Raw genomic sequence first — 16028 nt, 5'->3', positions numbered from 1 at the left:
TCTCTTTGCTTCCTTTTGCTTATCTCTACCCGAGGGCCTTGCAAAAGAAGAAGTTGGGGTTATTTGTTCGACACCTTCATTGTCGGCAAAATTCACACCTTCATTGACATCATTTGGGGGTGAGGCTTCACTATGAAATAATCTTCCACATTGTTGGTTCGCATCGGTTCCCCACCTCGGACAATCCTTGAGGATGTCCCAAGCATGATGCAACTTAAAAGCTTGATTTTTTGGTGTAGTTCTTGTCTTGTAAATTGTCATTGTTTTGTCACCCTATGCAACAAATACATTAAAACAATTAGTTGCAAAATCCTATTATGTACATGACAACTAAAATATCAACAAATAAACTCACAATTTCTGAGGCGCCCCTTCCACTAGGCATGTCAACCATGGCTTTCTCCAAGCTTCCCTTCCACAAAGTGCACACTTTGTTGATAATCTTCCACCGATCATAAAACACCACCAACTTCCCTTCGACCGGCGTTGGAGTTTTCATGGAACTTATCAACTATTTTACCCCACAAAACCTTTCTATTTTGATTGATGCCGATGACACCATCTTCGCTAATAGAAATCCATGCTAAACATAAAGCAATATCTTCGTCAAAGGTCCAATTACGACGTCTAACATGTTCTTTTGCCATCTTGAAAATTTTGGAAATGAGAAGAAATGATAGAAAGAAAAATTAGAAGAATTGTAGGAGAAAAGTGAGTTTTGTGTGGATGTTTGAACAAATACATAGGTATTTATAGAGTTTTTGGTTGAATTTTAAGTTAAATATTTTTTTTAAAATTATTTTAGCAGTTGGATTTAAATTTGGACCGTTATATTTTTTTTTTATCGTTAGATTTGATTATATTTGATCTAAACTGTTGGACTCCATAAATATATAAATATAAAACTAAAAAATAATAATTTGAAACTGGACCTTTGGATTAACCAACGGCCCATTTAAATATGGCTGTTTGATCAAAAAAAGTAGTTGTTAGGCTGCTGACGCCATCTGACAGCAGGGGACATGCCCACGTGGGTGGGGTCCCTGTGGGAATCCGGCTGGCGCGTTGCTGCGCGTTGGGCGATTGGCTCAAGCATCCGGCCTTCACAGCCCGTGTTTCACTCACAACAGGTAGGGCCCATAATGACTTCTGGCCTAAAAACAGGCTGCTATCTGGCCTTCTCTTGAGTTTTGGGTTTTAGGTTTTGTTTAGCACATGGGTTGGAGAGAGGTTTTGGGGTGGGGGAGAGGGAATTTTAGGTTATAAGCCATTGTTGGTGTTGGTCTAACAGTAAACTCTGGGTTGGGATCATCTCGGATCCCCTTCCTGGGAATTCAAGGATCCTCTAATTCAACAAACAATTAACGGTCAAGATTCAAGTACAAACAAATACGCTTTCATATTGCGGGCAGCCCGTCGAATCCCACCACCATAGACTCTGCCATCAGGCTTGAACCTGGACTCCGCCGTCGACTTCTCGGATTTGAACTAGATTCGACAGAAACCCACGTCGTCGGAGCACAAGAATTGCCTGCACCCAACATCGCCGTAGCATTTATCTGCTGCCTCACATCGCCGCAGCACTGTCCGACGATATCGGCAATCCAATGCAACCTATCGATAAATTGAAGATAAAATCGTGGATTAAATTTGGGAAATCAGGTATTATAGAGCCACTGGGAATCTCCAGTTCGTATCATTAACTCCGGAGAGAGCTCTCACGTAAGCCCTCCATCTCTCTTCTTCTGTAAGCCTAACAAATCCGTCGATACCAACACCGACAATCCTCTTCTTCTGTCACCCACAACCCAGACTTGAATCTGGACCGTTAATTGTTTGTTGAACGCTCAGGATAGAGGATCCCAAGATCCCCGGGAAGGTATCCGGAGATGATTCCAGTCCGAAACTTTGTATTAAACGCCCGCTGACCCAAAAAAATTATAAACGCCGCCTCTCTCTCACCACATGAGCAAAACCGTTGCGCGATCTCTCTCTAATTCACAGACACAGCCATGGGGCCCTTGAAATCAGAATCCGTCCGGATCCGGCCTGATGAACAACCGATGCGGCCTACCAAACAACCACGGCTTGCAGAGGCAGAAGAATCAAAAGCGGCAGAGGCACAACAACAAAAGGTGGCTGAGGCACAGGGACGAAAGAAGTTTGCTTTTGATTATGGTGTGCAGGAATTGTGTTTTTTCTCTTTCTTTTTGTTCCAGAATTTAATTTCATACCTAAATTTTTGAGATTTTAATTTGAAATTATTTACTTTTGGTTTATGTATTAGAATTTCGTTTGATATCGTAAGTTTATGCTGAAAATTTGTGTAATTTATTGACTGTTATATACACACACATATAAATCCAGCTGTTCCTACTGTATTGAGATCCTCCTTCAACCCCCGTCACCGGTACTCCAGTCCCTCCATTTAGGTTTAGGTTTTCCTGTCCGTTGTTATTGTCATATATAGGTTGAGAGGACTAATGATTTATTACTAATGTTTTGAGGAAATGTCGTGCCAAAGTTTTTGGATCAATTTGATCAGTTTTTCTAGTTGGGGTGTGCTATGCACACATCCCTTTTTACTTCTAGTTGGGGTGTGGCTAATTTGACATAAATTTCTTTGTTTGATGGACTTGAGATCGGAAATACTGAAAAAAATAGAATACGTGGAAACTGAGTTAACTTCTATGAAATGAATCAATGGGGTTCATGATGATTGATTTTTCTCTATGCTCATTATGTTCTTGAGACTCTTGCTAATTTTATCTTTTTCCCGGTTTACCATCATTCAATACTTCTCTATGTTAAAATAGAGACAATTTGTAGTTATTGGTCATGCAATGTGCGTTGTGTGGTCAGTGGCATTGATTTCTTCTTTTGGTTTGGTCCATAGCTAAACAAACCCCAAAGTTCAGGTACTGTCTCATTTGTATGAAGAATGATCACAGTGCACCACTTTGCCCGTACGGGAGATATTGCTCACCAGACATAACTGTTGGCCCAGATGCTGCAATAGTCTGTACATGTTGCCATGGTGATCCAAAAACTGCCCACCCTGATGTGGCTGATGTGGAAATGGTAACAAGAGCTGTGCTCAAGAGTTCTCTGCCACTATCAAGGTGGTAATCATACTGAGCGCTGTACTCAAGCTTTATCTGTGGTTTGAAGAATTCGGAGATGTTCACATAGGTTCGAGGAATTTTATGGATTTTATCTTCATCGTGTAATGATCATCGCTTTGGGAGAATTTGTTTGAGATGTTATTAAGGAACAATGGTGTTATAATTGTTGTTATCCGGTGCTATTATTGCAATGTACTGAATTCTGTTTGTTGGATGTTAATGTTTACAAGTATTTGAGCCTTCCTTATTCGTATTCACAAGCTCTTTTGTTTTGAATGTCACTTTTTGAGAATTTTGTTTTGTTTTCTTGTGTTTGTTTCGAGTGGATGATCCCCTTCGGATTGAGATAAAAAAAGGGAAATTCTTATCCTTTTATTATTTATTTTGGTCTGTAATTGCTGCCGCTGGCTTCAAATTGTTCATCTATTGCAGCTGCAAATATCGAATGGTAAAATAACTATTTAGCATAGACATGGAGTATCCCCCGATTTCGAATTTTCATCCTCCAAGCCAATTCCGGCAAGAATCAGTCAGTCGACTCTCTCGTGCAGTTTGTTGGAGGAAAAGAAAACCCCTGCTTCGAATGCAGACAGAACGGCCTAAAGAACATCCACCGTTTTTCATGGCCTGAACACTGCCGAACTACCACTCCCATGTTACACATTCCCGAATCCGTCACCCCACCACCCGCCTCAGATCATGACAATTCCTGAAGAACCATTGAGTGACTCTCTAAAAGATGTGGAAGGCCTTTCTTTGAGATTCTCTGTATAAGGAGACTTCAAGCATACTGCAGCAACTAGACAAAGGGAAACTGATTGAAGCCATAACTGCAATGTCCCCGTCCAATAGCAATGTCGGTTCTACTTATGGTCCTGGCAGCAGGCAGAGGCTATTTGTAATAGCCATGGGCTGTTATGGACCAGAATGGAGACGACACCTAGGTCTTCCTACAAAAGCCTGATAAACAGTCTACCCGCAGTTACTCAATTTGGTCCTGCAGAATCTTCAACTACTCAGTTTCCCCAGCTTTATCTGATAGAAGAGCATTGTATTCTTCTTCGAGGCTCTTTACATCCATTACCCCTTAGCACTGGCTGGAATCTTCAACCATTCTCCTTGTGATACAAGGAATATTAAAGAGAGAGTTACAACCAAACTAGGAAACATAAACAAATTCCTAATCCACCTAAAACTTTGACTCAGACCAACAGATAGAGTTTACTACTGTTGTGTGTTAAGGGGTAACCGGATCCTCTAGTGTATAATGGCGGAGATTGTGAAATTGGCAACTTGGCGACTTTGTGTTTGGAAAAGAGTCCTCCTTTTCGAACGTGGTATTTCGAGACGGTGGGTAAAAGGACTTATTTCACTATTGTTGATGATAGTTTGGGGAATACCGGGGTTGTTCAATTTTTAGAGCATTTGAGGGACGAATTCAACAAGATAGCCAGGAAGGGTTCAAGGGGAAGTCTGTCGAGTATGAGCTCTGCTGGCATGCAAGAACAGCTTGTTCCGTAATCCACCGCTTGATCACCTCCTTGGAGACTGTTTCCCAGGGTGGTAGTAATTGGACAGCTGAAGTGACAGGGCATGCCGGTCTTTCTCCATCACCAAGTAGTGCGAAATGACAAATTGAAGCTGCCAATTCTACAAAAGCCCCTCCGTTGGGGAAGTCCAGCAAGCAAGATAACAAGAAGGCTAAAGAGCATGTTATTGCAATGAGAGACATTGAGTTGGAGGAACATAGGAAATCTACGGAGAGAGGAGTCAGTATTGAATCAGCTAATTTGGATTCCAATAACCAAGCTGGAGCAGATTCCTCAGTTGCATTACAAAAGGATTTGGGATCAATGAGGATTAGGTCAGGTTCACAAAGCAGTCGAAACAAGTGGTGCCGCCAAGTGCGAATTGTGTTATACTGTTTTTTATTTGGTTACTGATTTGTAGTGGTATCGAGTGCATATGTTGAATATCTTGTGATCAGTGTCTAAAGTGAAGTTTGAGATCACGACTGGAGGGGTAGAAAGTCATGTCATCAAGAAATAGTTGGCGGAGAAAGGTGGGTGGATTAGGAGAGAGTGAGAGAAGTATATGGTCGATGAATTTGTCGTATACTTAGTTTTATGAGCATACGAACTTCTCAGTCAGTCGGAGTGTTCCGATGCTCTTTAGTGATTTCACAACATTCTCTTCTTAGTTGCTGGGATTTTTGGTGGTCCGTCATGTCCGTGCTTTGTGTACCATATCATGCAATGAAGCATTCTGGCATGGACGACCATTTGGGCAAACCGTTTTAAAGGTAGCATTTGCTTGAAATATTGAGACGCGGCATCTCTAATAGGAATAAATTCTCAGAGAAATGTTAATTTTCAATAGAGACTAGAGCGGGACCCCACCAAACTATAAATTGAATATTTAAGAGCCTCCATCAGCCGTATGCTCTTCTTCATGGAATGAAATTCATATTTTCAAAATAAGAAAAAGATCAGAGCCCCCATCCAATCCAATCCAATCCAATCCAGAATTTAGGGCTTGGAGTTCCCGCCCAAGAGTTTCGTCTTTGGAAAGCCAGATTCTTAGGAGACCTACCTTAAGGAACATCATCTGCGGAAAGTGACGTATGCTGGGCTGAAAGGGCAGCACGGGCCCCTCTCCAGCCTTTTGACTATATTGCATCATATTCCGTCGACGACCACAGGCTGGGACAGTCGTATGCAATCCAACCAGATATACGACACAAACTCCCCGAGTTGCTTAAAGACGGCTCGATGCTGAGAGTGAAGTGCTAAAGCGGGGGAATTGAAGCTTCAAATGTCCGTCCCCACAAAGACCCTGAAAACAGCATAGTGATGATTCAAGCTTCTTTGGCCTTGCAGTCTGTGGACACTTCCCAATGCTCCTGCTTTTGGGTTTGGATATGCATAGAATATCCGCCTGATCCTCTGATGCACAAGTGCCATTGCACACCTTCATATACAATTCACAATCACAACACCATTATTATCATTACTTAACCATAATAGAAAAAAAAAAAAAATCTAAACTCAGAGCTCGATCGGTTTCAATAACTTACATTATGCACGGCTCCCAAACAAGGTACATGTCAAAACCTGTGCATAGATAAGGCCTCGCTGATAGCGATCTGCTGCAACCTTCACCATTCAAGTCCAGATTGTCTTCACCATTAACCTGAATCTGTGATAAGACGACTCAAGTATAAAAACTTGAACACAAGCCAGCCCCAACAACTTCAACTGTGAAGTAGCATATATCAGGGAAATGAAAATATATTGTGAAGAAAGAAACAACTCACATTTGTGGGGTTGGTCTTTTGTCTCTTTGCCAGAGAGGCTGCTGAACAAGACTGCATGCGGTCCATTTCAAATGACTTATCTTGTGTTTTTCCCGAACTGGGGAAAAGAAGCCTGTCCCTGGCAGCAGAAGACTCAATAGCAACAATGGAAGCGTGGCGTAAAGGGTGGCAATAACGCAAACTCATGTCTGATTCTTGCTCAGCCCATCCCCAAGGACATAAACAAGAAACGCCGGTGTACAACTGTTCTGATTTAGCTGGAAAGCCATTTGAATGCTCTTTACGGCTCAATGCACCACCTGAAATGCCATGGCAAACAGAAGTTTCCAGCTTTTCAATGCAGCTGGTTTCAAGGGTGATCTTGTTTTTGGGATTATAGCAAGAACAAGTTTGATCACATGCTTTCGCAATAACCTGTTTAACAGAAGGATCCACTATAACTGCAGCGTTGACTTCCTGCAGATAGAGTTAAGGAGAACAGTTATATAGCAAGCACCAAGCATGGCTCAGTGGTATGCAAAAAATGAGGCCTTGCATTGCATTGCACAAAATGAACTCCTTGAACTCTCCACCCATTGCCATTTGGTTTTGGGTTGGATGCCTTAACTTTCACATGATATCATAGCAGGCAATCCATCCACAAGCTAAGACCAGTTTGGTCACACATACTCTACATCACCCAATCCACATGTTGCGCTCAGGCCAACCACATGAGGGGATGTGTTGAGAATATAAATCAACATCAGGTCGTAAGCCTTACATCAACTTTAACAAGTTTCGTATAGAACTTAGTTCCTACTGCAGAATTAACTAACAATCAAGATTATGATAGCCTTTTTCTCATTATTTTTAAAAGGAAAAGTGAATATCTTCTCAAGAGTAGACTATTGTAGTCCTCAGACTAATGCTGATCCATGCGAAGCAATAACAAGACTACAACAGGACGCTGGCTGAAAAATAAATAAATAATAAGACTGCAAGAGATAACAAAATTGACTTCACCCCAACCCTTCCAGTTCATTCAGGAATACTTTCAAAGTATTAGCGTCATTTTGAATATTAGAAAGCTGATCAGGAAAGGACGACCTAAATACCAATCCTGTTGAGAGTGAGAGTAATACTTTACCAAATTATCACCAGACTTTGCCAACTGAATAGCATACTTCATGAAGCTGAAGACTGATTGTGAGTCCTCTTGACTGAATCCAGTAATGCCTTCAATATTACTGTATTTAAAAGATCACGGGCAAACACAAAAAGAGTCAGAATAATGTTAAACAAATAATTATTTGACATATCTATTCCGGAACTGCAGAACTGAGGAGCCACCAAGAAAAAAGCAAGTAACAAAACTAAACTGCAAAGGTGCAGATAGAAAGGAAGTTTTATGTAACCATCCAATATAATGCCTTCTACTAGTAATTGCCAATGTTTTCCTGTTGGTGTTAGCATAGCTTCGAGTTTGTGCATATAAGTTGTGATGAAAATTTTCGTTCATATATAAATAAGGCAACTTTCACCTCCTCATGACCCTAGATTTTAATCAAGGGAAGCTATCGCATGACCCTGCTCCATCATTTATGCTCAGGAACAAATCTAGGACTAGTGTTCATTGTTACTGAGACATCTTTCACCTCCAATTCAGCTCAATCTTAGAAAGAAAAAAACTAAAGACTCCTGAACATCAACAATACATGAAAAATGAAAAAATAGTGCTAAAAAACACTGACGTAAACCAGCATAGTTGGATTACATTTAATATTAAAAGAGTGGTAGCTTACTAAGTTGGGGGATGATAAGATGTTGGCCATAACTTGCATTGTTCTTCCCACTCTTCTTTTGATGATGCAGCATACTTGCAGACCTAAAATTGAGTGGCTTTAGATGTTGGCCATAGTCTAGTTTAATGGTAAAGGAAACAAACACAAAAGCAAGTTTGGAGACTACTAGAAGAAGAGTAGGCCTTCAGAAGATAATAACAAACTCTCAAACAAATCGAAATTCAATAGCCAAAATGGGGTCATAAGTTTATGTGAAAGAAACGGATCCATATCACTGTATATACAAGGCAAGGCCCAAATAAATAGCATGAAAGTGAAGTATTAAGTAAGACAAAGTCCAAAGACAAGCTTGGATTCAGTAAAACACAATTAAAATGATTGCATTCAGATATAAGATTATACAGAAGAAGAAAAATGGTAGTAATTAACATATTTCAAATCCATGGATTTATGACCTTATGACTCCCTTAGGAAAACACTTTTGATCCTACATCATCAAAGCCCACCATATTTCAAATCTACGATCAAGCACGAGCAAATTCTTCCTAAGCATCTTGAGAGGAAAAGTAAATGTTCCTAGAGTGATCAAGCAGACATCCTAACATAAATTAACAAGAGGCCCAACTTTCATAAAAGAAAACTTAAGAAAGAAAACAAGAGGTTCATTCTTTCTTGGCAACAAAATAATAGATGATTCATAACTAATAGTATTTTTCATCGAGCTATTTAATTCGTAATGTCAATTTATTGACTGTGCAATATTTTAACAAGAGAAACATTAAGGTTACATACTGAAGTATTTAAGATAATCAACTTAAACAACTACGACCATAATTATTCCAATAGTACAGTAGTAGTCTTTATAATGTATTTTTGTCATGATAGAAAAGAATCATAACAACAAGAATGGGCAATACATATGTTCAGATTATTTGTTATTCTGCTATTATTACTTTCAGATGAAGAAAAAAGTACAAGTCAAACCTTGTTAAATAAAAAGAGAAAGACCCACTTTTGTGATAAAAGGACTCAACTGGTAGGAATTCATCAGCTCCTGTACATCATTCTGAATGCTGTCCAACTGATTACCATTTTGAGAAGCTAGACATAGTATCACAGACAACTGAGTTTTTCCTGTATAGTGAACTGATAGTCAACACCGAATTGGATGTACCCGAAAGATAAGATAGTAAGAACAATTTGGTAACCATGTCAGGTAATTATCATCTTGGCCGTCATTTACTTGCTGCCTGAACCCCAAATCAGGGGAATATCCAGCAAGACTTGGAAATATGCATAAGTGTTAGACAAATCCTATTGATATGCTAGGGTAACATTCATAAACAATTTTGTCATGCTGATTATTATTTTGGTTTGATAGACATGTTAGAGCATATTAGAGGCGATGTAGGGCAGGACACCCCATCTTAGGGAGGTGTAGCTTTCTTTGACTAATTGCAATAAAGAAAACCTTCTCCATTGGATAACGAATGAACATCTCCAATTCACTACCAATAACCCTTTTGAACCAAGTCGAGCACACACACAATTTAGCTTTTTGATAATCTTAATAAATTTAACAAATGGGTTTAGGGTTTAAGAGATACAGACAGACCTCCTTGAACAAATTTCTTGTGCACCCGCTTGATGTGCCGAAGATTTTCCAGCGGTGCAATTTGGTTCAAACGCCTACACAATTACATCAATTTTGTCAAAAGTAAGAAAGAAATTAAACAAGTGCTACATGGCCGCCAGTAAAGCAAACCAAGCTTACCTTACGAGAGTATTGGCAAATAAAGGGTCTATAAGTGAAGCAATTGCATCGACGGTAGGTTGTTGGTCGGGAGGGAATGGGGGGTTGTCGGGGATGTGGACTATCTGCCACGTCTCCTCCATATTCTAGCTTAAACCTAGCTACCACTAGTAGACCTTGTTGCACTTGCCGGGATGATTGGAGGCTTCACTTACCACCAAGTAACACGTAAGTCACTGATTATGTGAACCAGAATAAACATGGAACGGAATAATTTCATTTCTTAGGGTTTATGGACTTTATAAGATTAAACTAATATTTGAAAATTGACAAAACACTGCAGCTCAAAGTTTTAAACTTTACTTTGGATGGCTATCCACCTGCAAAAAAGGAATTGAAATTTCATTCAAAGACAAGGTAGATTTTGATTTTTAGGGTTTAATTAGTAAAAAGGGTTAATCTCAATTTACTATTCTAAAGTTTTTTGGTTTTCAACATTTCATACATCAAGTTTTTTTTGTCCCAGTCTAGCACCTAAAGTCATAATTTTAGAACACTTTCATACATCCGTAGTTCTCCGTCATAACTTCCGTTAACTGAATGATGTGATGCCTGTGTGAACAGTTAACTGATGATGTGATGCCTACGTGAACAATGAATGGAAGACATGTGTCAATATGGCCCATATGTATATTACAAAAAATTTATGAAAAAAAAAAAAAACAAAAACCCTAAAAGCTAAACCATAAGGAACTCTTTCTGGGTTTCTGAGATCAAGCCGAAGAGATGTAATCATCCTCCTTCACTTACCCACCTCCCCATGTGATTCTTATAAATCTCCCTTGCCCCTAAGATACGTAATCAAATTAGTAATGACACTTTTTCAAGATTTGAGTTTTTCTTCCAAAACCAAATCTTGGTAATGGGGTTGATTCATATCTAGATTTTGTCTGAGATTCTTTATGAACAAAGAGTGTCAAAGGACTCTGCCAATGGAGTGCTTACCCGTTTCCTCAACCGCCTCTCTCTGCTTCTTCTCCTTCTTCTTTGTGGGTTCTATGAGCTGCGTGTCAGGTCTGACTCGAAATGGACTCAGACCCACCAGAGATTTTTCTGGGTTCAATTACAAACCCAGTTAGCACTTAGTGAAATTACCTAGAATGGGCTCTTGGGCCTCTCTGATTATCGACTACCGCAGACGATGTGGAGAAGGAGGAGATGGATTTGAGGGTGCATTCTAGATGGACAAGGGGATCGGGGAAGGAAAGGGAGGAGCGGAGCGAGAGAGGGTTGGGCTCCAGGACCAAGGTAGAGAAAACAATGACGAATCCAGTTCGATGCCGACAACGTCCACGTTCCCAGTTCCAGTTTGTTTTCCTCGAAGGAGGTAGGAAGGGAAATGGAGAAATGGGGTTTCGGAGAAGCGGGTAGCTCGAGCGGAGGAGGAGAAGGGAAAGGAATTGGGGTTTTTAGTTTTTTCAGTTTTAATTATTTAATTATTTTAAAATTTTTAATTTTAAAATTTTTTAATGTCCATGTGACACGTAGTCAATAGCGAAGGTTCTAACGGAAAACTTAACGAATGTATGAAAGTGTCCCAGAATTATGGCTTTAGGTAATAGACTGGGACGAGAAAAATTAGTTGTGTGCATATTGTAACTGAGGCTCTTTCTTTTTAATTATGTTGTCTTGGTAATGAATTCACCCTTTCGTCGAAAAAAATATGGAGAGACATAAACATTTCAAGTCCTGAGACGAGCTATGGTCATACACTTAGAGAAGATGAGACAAGCACATATCGAACTCCTTCATACAATTCAAAATTGGTTGCATTAGGTACATGCTGAAGAAGTGTAAGACCCCAGCTCGTCTCAACTCTTAAGATTTATAATGCAGAGTGCCCCAATCCCAATACGACGTATAAGAAGTAGGTGCTCATGCTGCTGTAAACGGTACAAAATGGACTGATGATAGAGAAATTGCTCTCTTCCAAGGCATGATGGAGGTGTAGTGAATTGGTGACCGTGGCAAGGTGGTGAGGGTGGTTGTGAGAATGTATATTGTTGTGAATTTTTTCCTAAGCCTCCTACTGTCTTGGGATTTTTAGAAATGACACTACTTACGTGAAGCTTAAAATTCAGGATTCATGACCTCCAGATTGCATGGATTTTTTACTAACATTGGATTTTAAATTTTATGTTTATAAACCCGAACAAGGAAATTACTACATTTCAGTTTGAAAGTTATTGCTTTTGTGAAATTTTCAAAAGGGTTTTTTTAGAGACTTGCACTCCCATCTCAACAACAATAACCTATTTATGTCACAAGAAACCCGGTGGTTGATAGCATTTACATGTAAGTGCTAAAAAATACAAAAACAGAAAAAAGTTTCACTGTTTTTCCTTTTTTAGGTTGGTGAAAAGGAAGTTGAGATCTTCACCGAATTTCTGTGTCCGTAGCAGGCGGACCAAAAAATCCAGTCAGTTCAAGAAACAGATTCGGACCGTTTAAGGGCTTGGTTTTGTGTGAAGCAGGTCAGGGTGATAGGCTAATGGAGTCGGCAAAATTTAAATTGAGTGGTCAACCAGTTAGTACAAAATTGTCATAAAAAACCATTTGATATGGCCTAAACTATAAATCTCACTTTCAACAGTAAAGCAGAAATAAATCCAGTCATTGAAATCAATCAAAGTTGTTGCAAAAAAGGAGGTCAAACTTGACAATAATGTGGAACCCTTTTTCTCAAACCTAGTCTCTATTTTCTAGTGTTCTAAAAAAAAGCCTAGGCATTGGCCTAGGCGCTGGGCGTGGTGATGCTGATGCGATTAGGTCCAAATCGTTAAGAAAAATCAGGGAGCTTTTACGCGCTCGCCTAGGCGCTCTTAGGCGGCCTAGGCGGCGGTCAAGGCGGCTGTGTAGGCGGAGTGGAGGTTTCCAGAGAAGAAATTCCACCGCTTCGAGTCCCTCTCTTTGTGCACCACCACCTTCTTAGCTGTTGCGACTCGCTCTCTATGAATTCCTTCGAAGAAGAGGAACTCAGAAGTAGAGGAAACAAGAAAAAAAGGGAAAATGTACAGAAGGGAAACGGAAAGAAAAAGAAAGAAGAAGAAGTGGGAAAGAAGACGAAGCAGATAAGAAAAAGAAAAGAAATAAAATTACTAAAAGTTTCGGTTTTCAAGGTATGAAAAGGGGGTTTTTTGACTGATGTGAGGGATGGGGACTAGGGATGGGGGGTAAGGGTCACCCCACGTGCTTTTTGAAATTGGGGAGGATGCATGCACCTCTTCACACAATACATGGGATTTTTATTTTTATTTTTATGAAAAATAGAGAGAACCATTCAAAATATCCTAACTAATATGGCATATATGTGTGTTTTTAAATTTTGAACTTTGGATACTAGTTTTGCATTTTATTATTTTATTATTTATTATTGTATTCATGAATTTTATACCAGTATAATTTTTTGTAAGTGTCAATATGCACTTACTTACAAGATATACAAGAAATTTACCTAAATCCACCTAGACCGCCTAGATGCCTAGGCGCTAGGTGCTAGCCCGCCGCCCAAGTAGCGCCTAGCGTTTTTTAGAACCTTGCTATTTTCATTTTTCAATTAAGGGCAAGGAAGAGAACTACCGCTCAATGAACTATTTGTAATATGACTACTATTATGCATAGACAAATGCAGTACAAAGTGACAATATATGGTGTGACCAATCAAAGACATCCCATATAATATTAAAAAGTCGTGTGCCTTTCACCATTTATATGCATATATTGCCGCAAGATACAAAATTGGATTTTCACATCACAAGAAAAAAAACAATGTTGTTCGTGGTCATTTTAAAGATAAATATACATGAAACATTCCCCAGCCAATTAGCTAGTACTCAAACAAGAACAATCATCAATCAACCTATGACAGGGATTCTGAATGATGAGCAGGAACAAAATTGCTTTCAGAAACTCAACAAAATAATAAGATGACAACTGCGTTATTGATCGTACCAGAGGAGCAGGTTCATCTAAATCCTCCCATGACTCCGTACTATCATTTTCATCCACATCTTCGTCATCCCATTTATGTATTGGTTGGTCCTTAGCAGGGAGAGCTGAAACTTTCTCATCTTCTGAAGCAGAGAAAAAAGCCAGCTTTGTAAACAAAATAACTCCACTTATATCAATTATAGCAAAGGAATTGTTATTCAAAGGTTTAGGCAAGAGAACTTAGGTGGTAAGTACTAAACATAACAATTATTAAGAGAATATAACAAGATCAACAAAAATTACCCACAAAAAAAAAAAAAAAAAAAAAAACCCCACAAACACATCTCACAAAATTTTACAGGAATACTTAAGATGGAATTAAAGCAAGCAGTATTACCCCAGTCCTCCATCTAACTTGGCGACTCTTGTATCAAATTACCCATTTTTCGACGAAGCAAAGAATTAATCCTGCATATCGAGACACGCCAACATCCATCATCAGACATAAAAAAAATTGGTAAATTAAAAACAAAAATTGAGCTGAAACAGTTGTTAGGATTTTGCGGAAACCGTCAATATATTCTTTTGGGTTAGGAAGAGAATATCCAGAAACAAAATTAGGGTTTCGATAAAATCGATCTGGAAAATTGGGGGACTTACCTTAGTAATGGAAGACGCGCGATTGATCGATCAGGTGGTGAGAAGAGTCTACGGCTCTTTCTCTGAAACCCTAATTCTCCCAGTATTCTTCCTTCTCGGCTGGCTGTCACTGTGCCCAACTCGACAACAACTTAGCCGAGGCTATCTTTTCACTTTGCTTTATATTCTTATCTTTTTTTTTTGCGTTGATGGGTCACGTCACGTGTTGGTAACTTGGGTTATTTTCCGGTTGGGTTTTAGAGTGGGCTCGAAAGAGAAATGAGGATTGAGCTAAATTTATTTTAACAAAAAACTATACTATAATTTTATTTAATAAAAAAGATTTAAATTTTAATAAAAAAAATCTTAACTTTTAATTTAAAAAAAAGACAAAAGAACTTAAATTTTAATGAAAAAACGTAACTTTAATATTAAAAAAATTAAAAAAAACTGATGTGTGAGATTTGCATGTCCTCACACATACTGTTTATAAAACTTAAATTAATTAATTATCAGATTTCCAACATAATTTATTTGGATTCTTCTGCTGGTGTTGGATTTTCTTACTCTCAAAACCAAACCAAATATATCATTCGGGATATCCAGACTGCTCTTGATACCCATGCCTTTCTCCTCCAGGTAATTAATTTGTTTTTCTAATGAATTAATCTACTCCTCAATATCATATTACATATCATCATATGCTTATTGATTATAAAGGGGATTAAAATTGTTGTCCTGTGATGCTATATATTTTCTTTTTCGTTTGTTTCTTCTATTTTGTTGCTAAGAATTACGTACTGTTTATGCAATCACAGTGGTCTCAGCAATTCTCAGAGTTTAAACCAAATCTGTTGTATATTTCAGGAAAGTCTTATACTGGAGTCTATGTGCCAATTCTTGCTTCTCAAATTGCAAAAGGTATCTAATTAATTTATTTGTATTTACATAAATACATCATTACACTAATTGCATATGTATATAATGTATTTGTTAGCGCATGATAAGTTGTCATGAGTAGGATAAGAATACTATAATGAAGGTTATACATCGTGTTTTTTATTTTTTGAACAAATGATATTATCCATACTAAGGGGGAGGGAGTGGGCTTAGCCTTTATAATGAGTTAGCAATAATATGGTTCAAATTAGCCTTTGGCAAAAATCAAACCTAAAAGCTCTCACTCACTGGTGGAAAAAAATATCACTAGACCCTCATACTAAGTGGCAATTGATGTAACTCGCAAAATAACCACAAAAAAATAAAACAAATCACAAGTGGACAATGAATTTTAAGATATAGGTGTTCGGGCAAAAATTTCGCTGAAGAAGGCTCCTCGGACCTCAGCACAGCTTCCCAAGGGATTGACACTTTGGATGTGTAGTCGCGCTCTTGCTTGTTGATGTGCTACAAGAAGAAGACAA

The 16028-nt window shown here is 38.7% G+C and overlaps 2 protein-coding genes and 1 pseudogene across 8 annotated transcripts; 2 read left to right on the top strand and 1 right to left on the bottom strand.

Moving 5' to 3' along the window:
- Positions 1 to 1230: 1230 nt before the first annotated feature.
- On the top strand, positions 1231 to 3378 carry LOC103939071. Its single transcript, XM_009349130.3, has 2 exons — positions 1231 to 2178; positions 2897 to 3378. The coding sequence occupies exons 1-2, from the start codon at positions 2013 to 2015 to the stop codon at positions 3127 to 3129; spliced, it is 399 nt and encodes a 132-aa protein (XP_009347405.1). The 5' UTR covers positions 1231 to 2012; the 3' UTR covers positions 3130 to 3378.
- A 219-nt stretch (positions 3379 to 3597) lies between these two features.
- LOC125475816 lies at positions 3598 to 5597 on the top strand (annotated as a pseudogene).
- On the bottom strand, positions 5482 to 14786 carry LOC103939070 (tRNA-specific adenosine deaminase TAD3). 7 transcript variants are annotated; one of them, XM_009349126.3, is made up of 10 exons: positions 14363 to 14380; positions 13987 to 14108; positions 9997 to 10180; positions 9838 to 9911; positions 9235 to 9356; positions 8223 to 8305; positions 7568 to 7667; positions 6442 to 6897; positions 6202 to 6323; positions 5482 to 6095 (listed from the first exon to the last, which is right to left on the bottom strand). In XM_009349126.3, exons 3-10 carry the CDS (start codon positions 10116 to 10118, stop codon positions 5936 to 5938), a joined length of 1239 nt encoding a protein of 412 aa, XP_009347401.2. In that variant the 5' UTR covers positions 10119 to 10180; positions 13987 to 14108; positions 14363 to 14380; the 3' UTR covers positions 5482 to 5935. The 7 variants fall into 7 exon arrangements, with proteins under 7 accessions (XP_009347401.2, XP_048436670.1, XP_048436672.1 ...); XM_048580713.1 differs by having other exon boundaries at positions 9997 to 10618; positions 14363 to 14379; XM_048580715.1 differs by having other exon boundaries at positions 6202 to 6317; positions 9997 to 10618; positions 14363 to 14379.
- Positions 14787 to 16028: the final 1242 nt, after the last annotated feature.

Source organism: the organism of the source record quoted next, unplaced genomic scaffold, assembly GCF_019419815.1.
Source record: "Pyrus x bretschneideri cultivar Hongxiangsu unplaced genomic scaffold, Pyrus_bretschneideri_v1 Contig16, whole genome shotgun sequence".
NCBI classification, from domain to species: Eukaryota; Viridiplantae; Streptophyta; class Magnoliopsida; order Rosales; family Rosaceae; genus Pyrus; species Pyrus x bretschneideri.
This window is presented reverse-complemented; position numbering and strand designations above follow the sequence as displayed.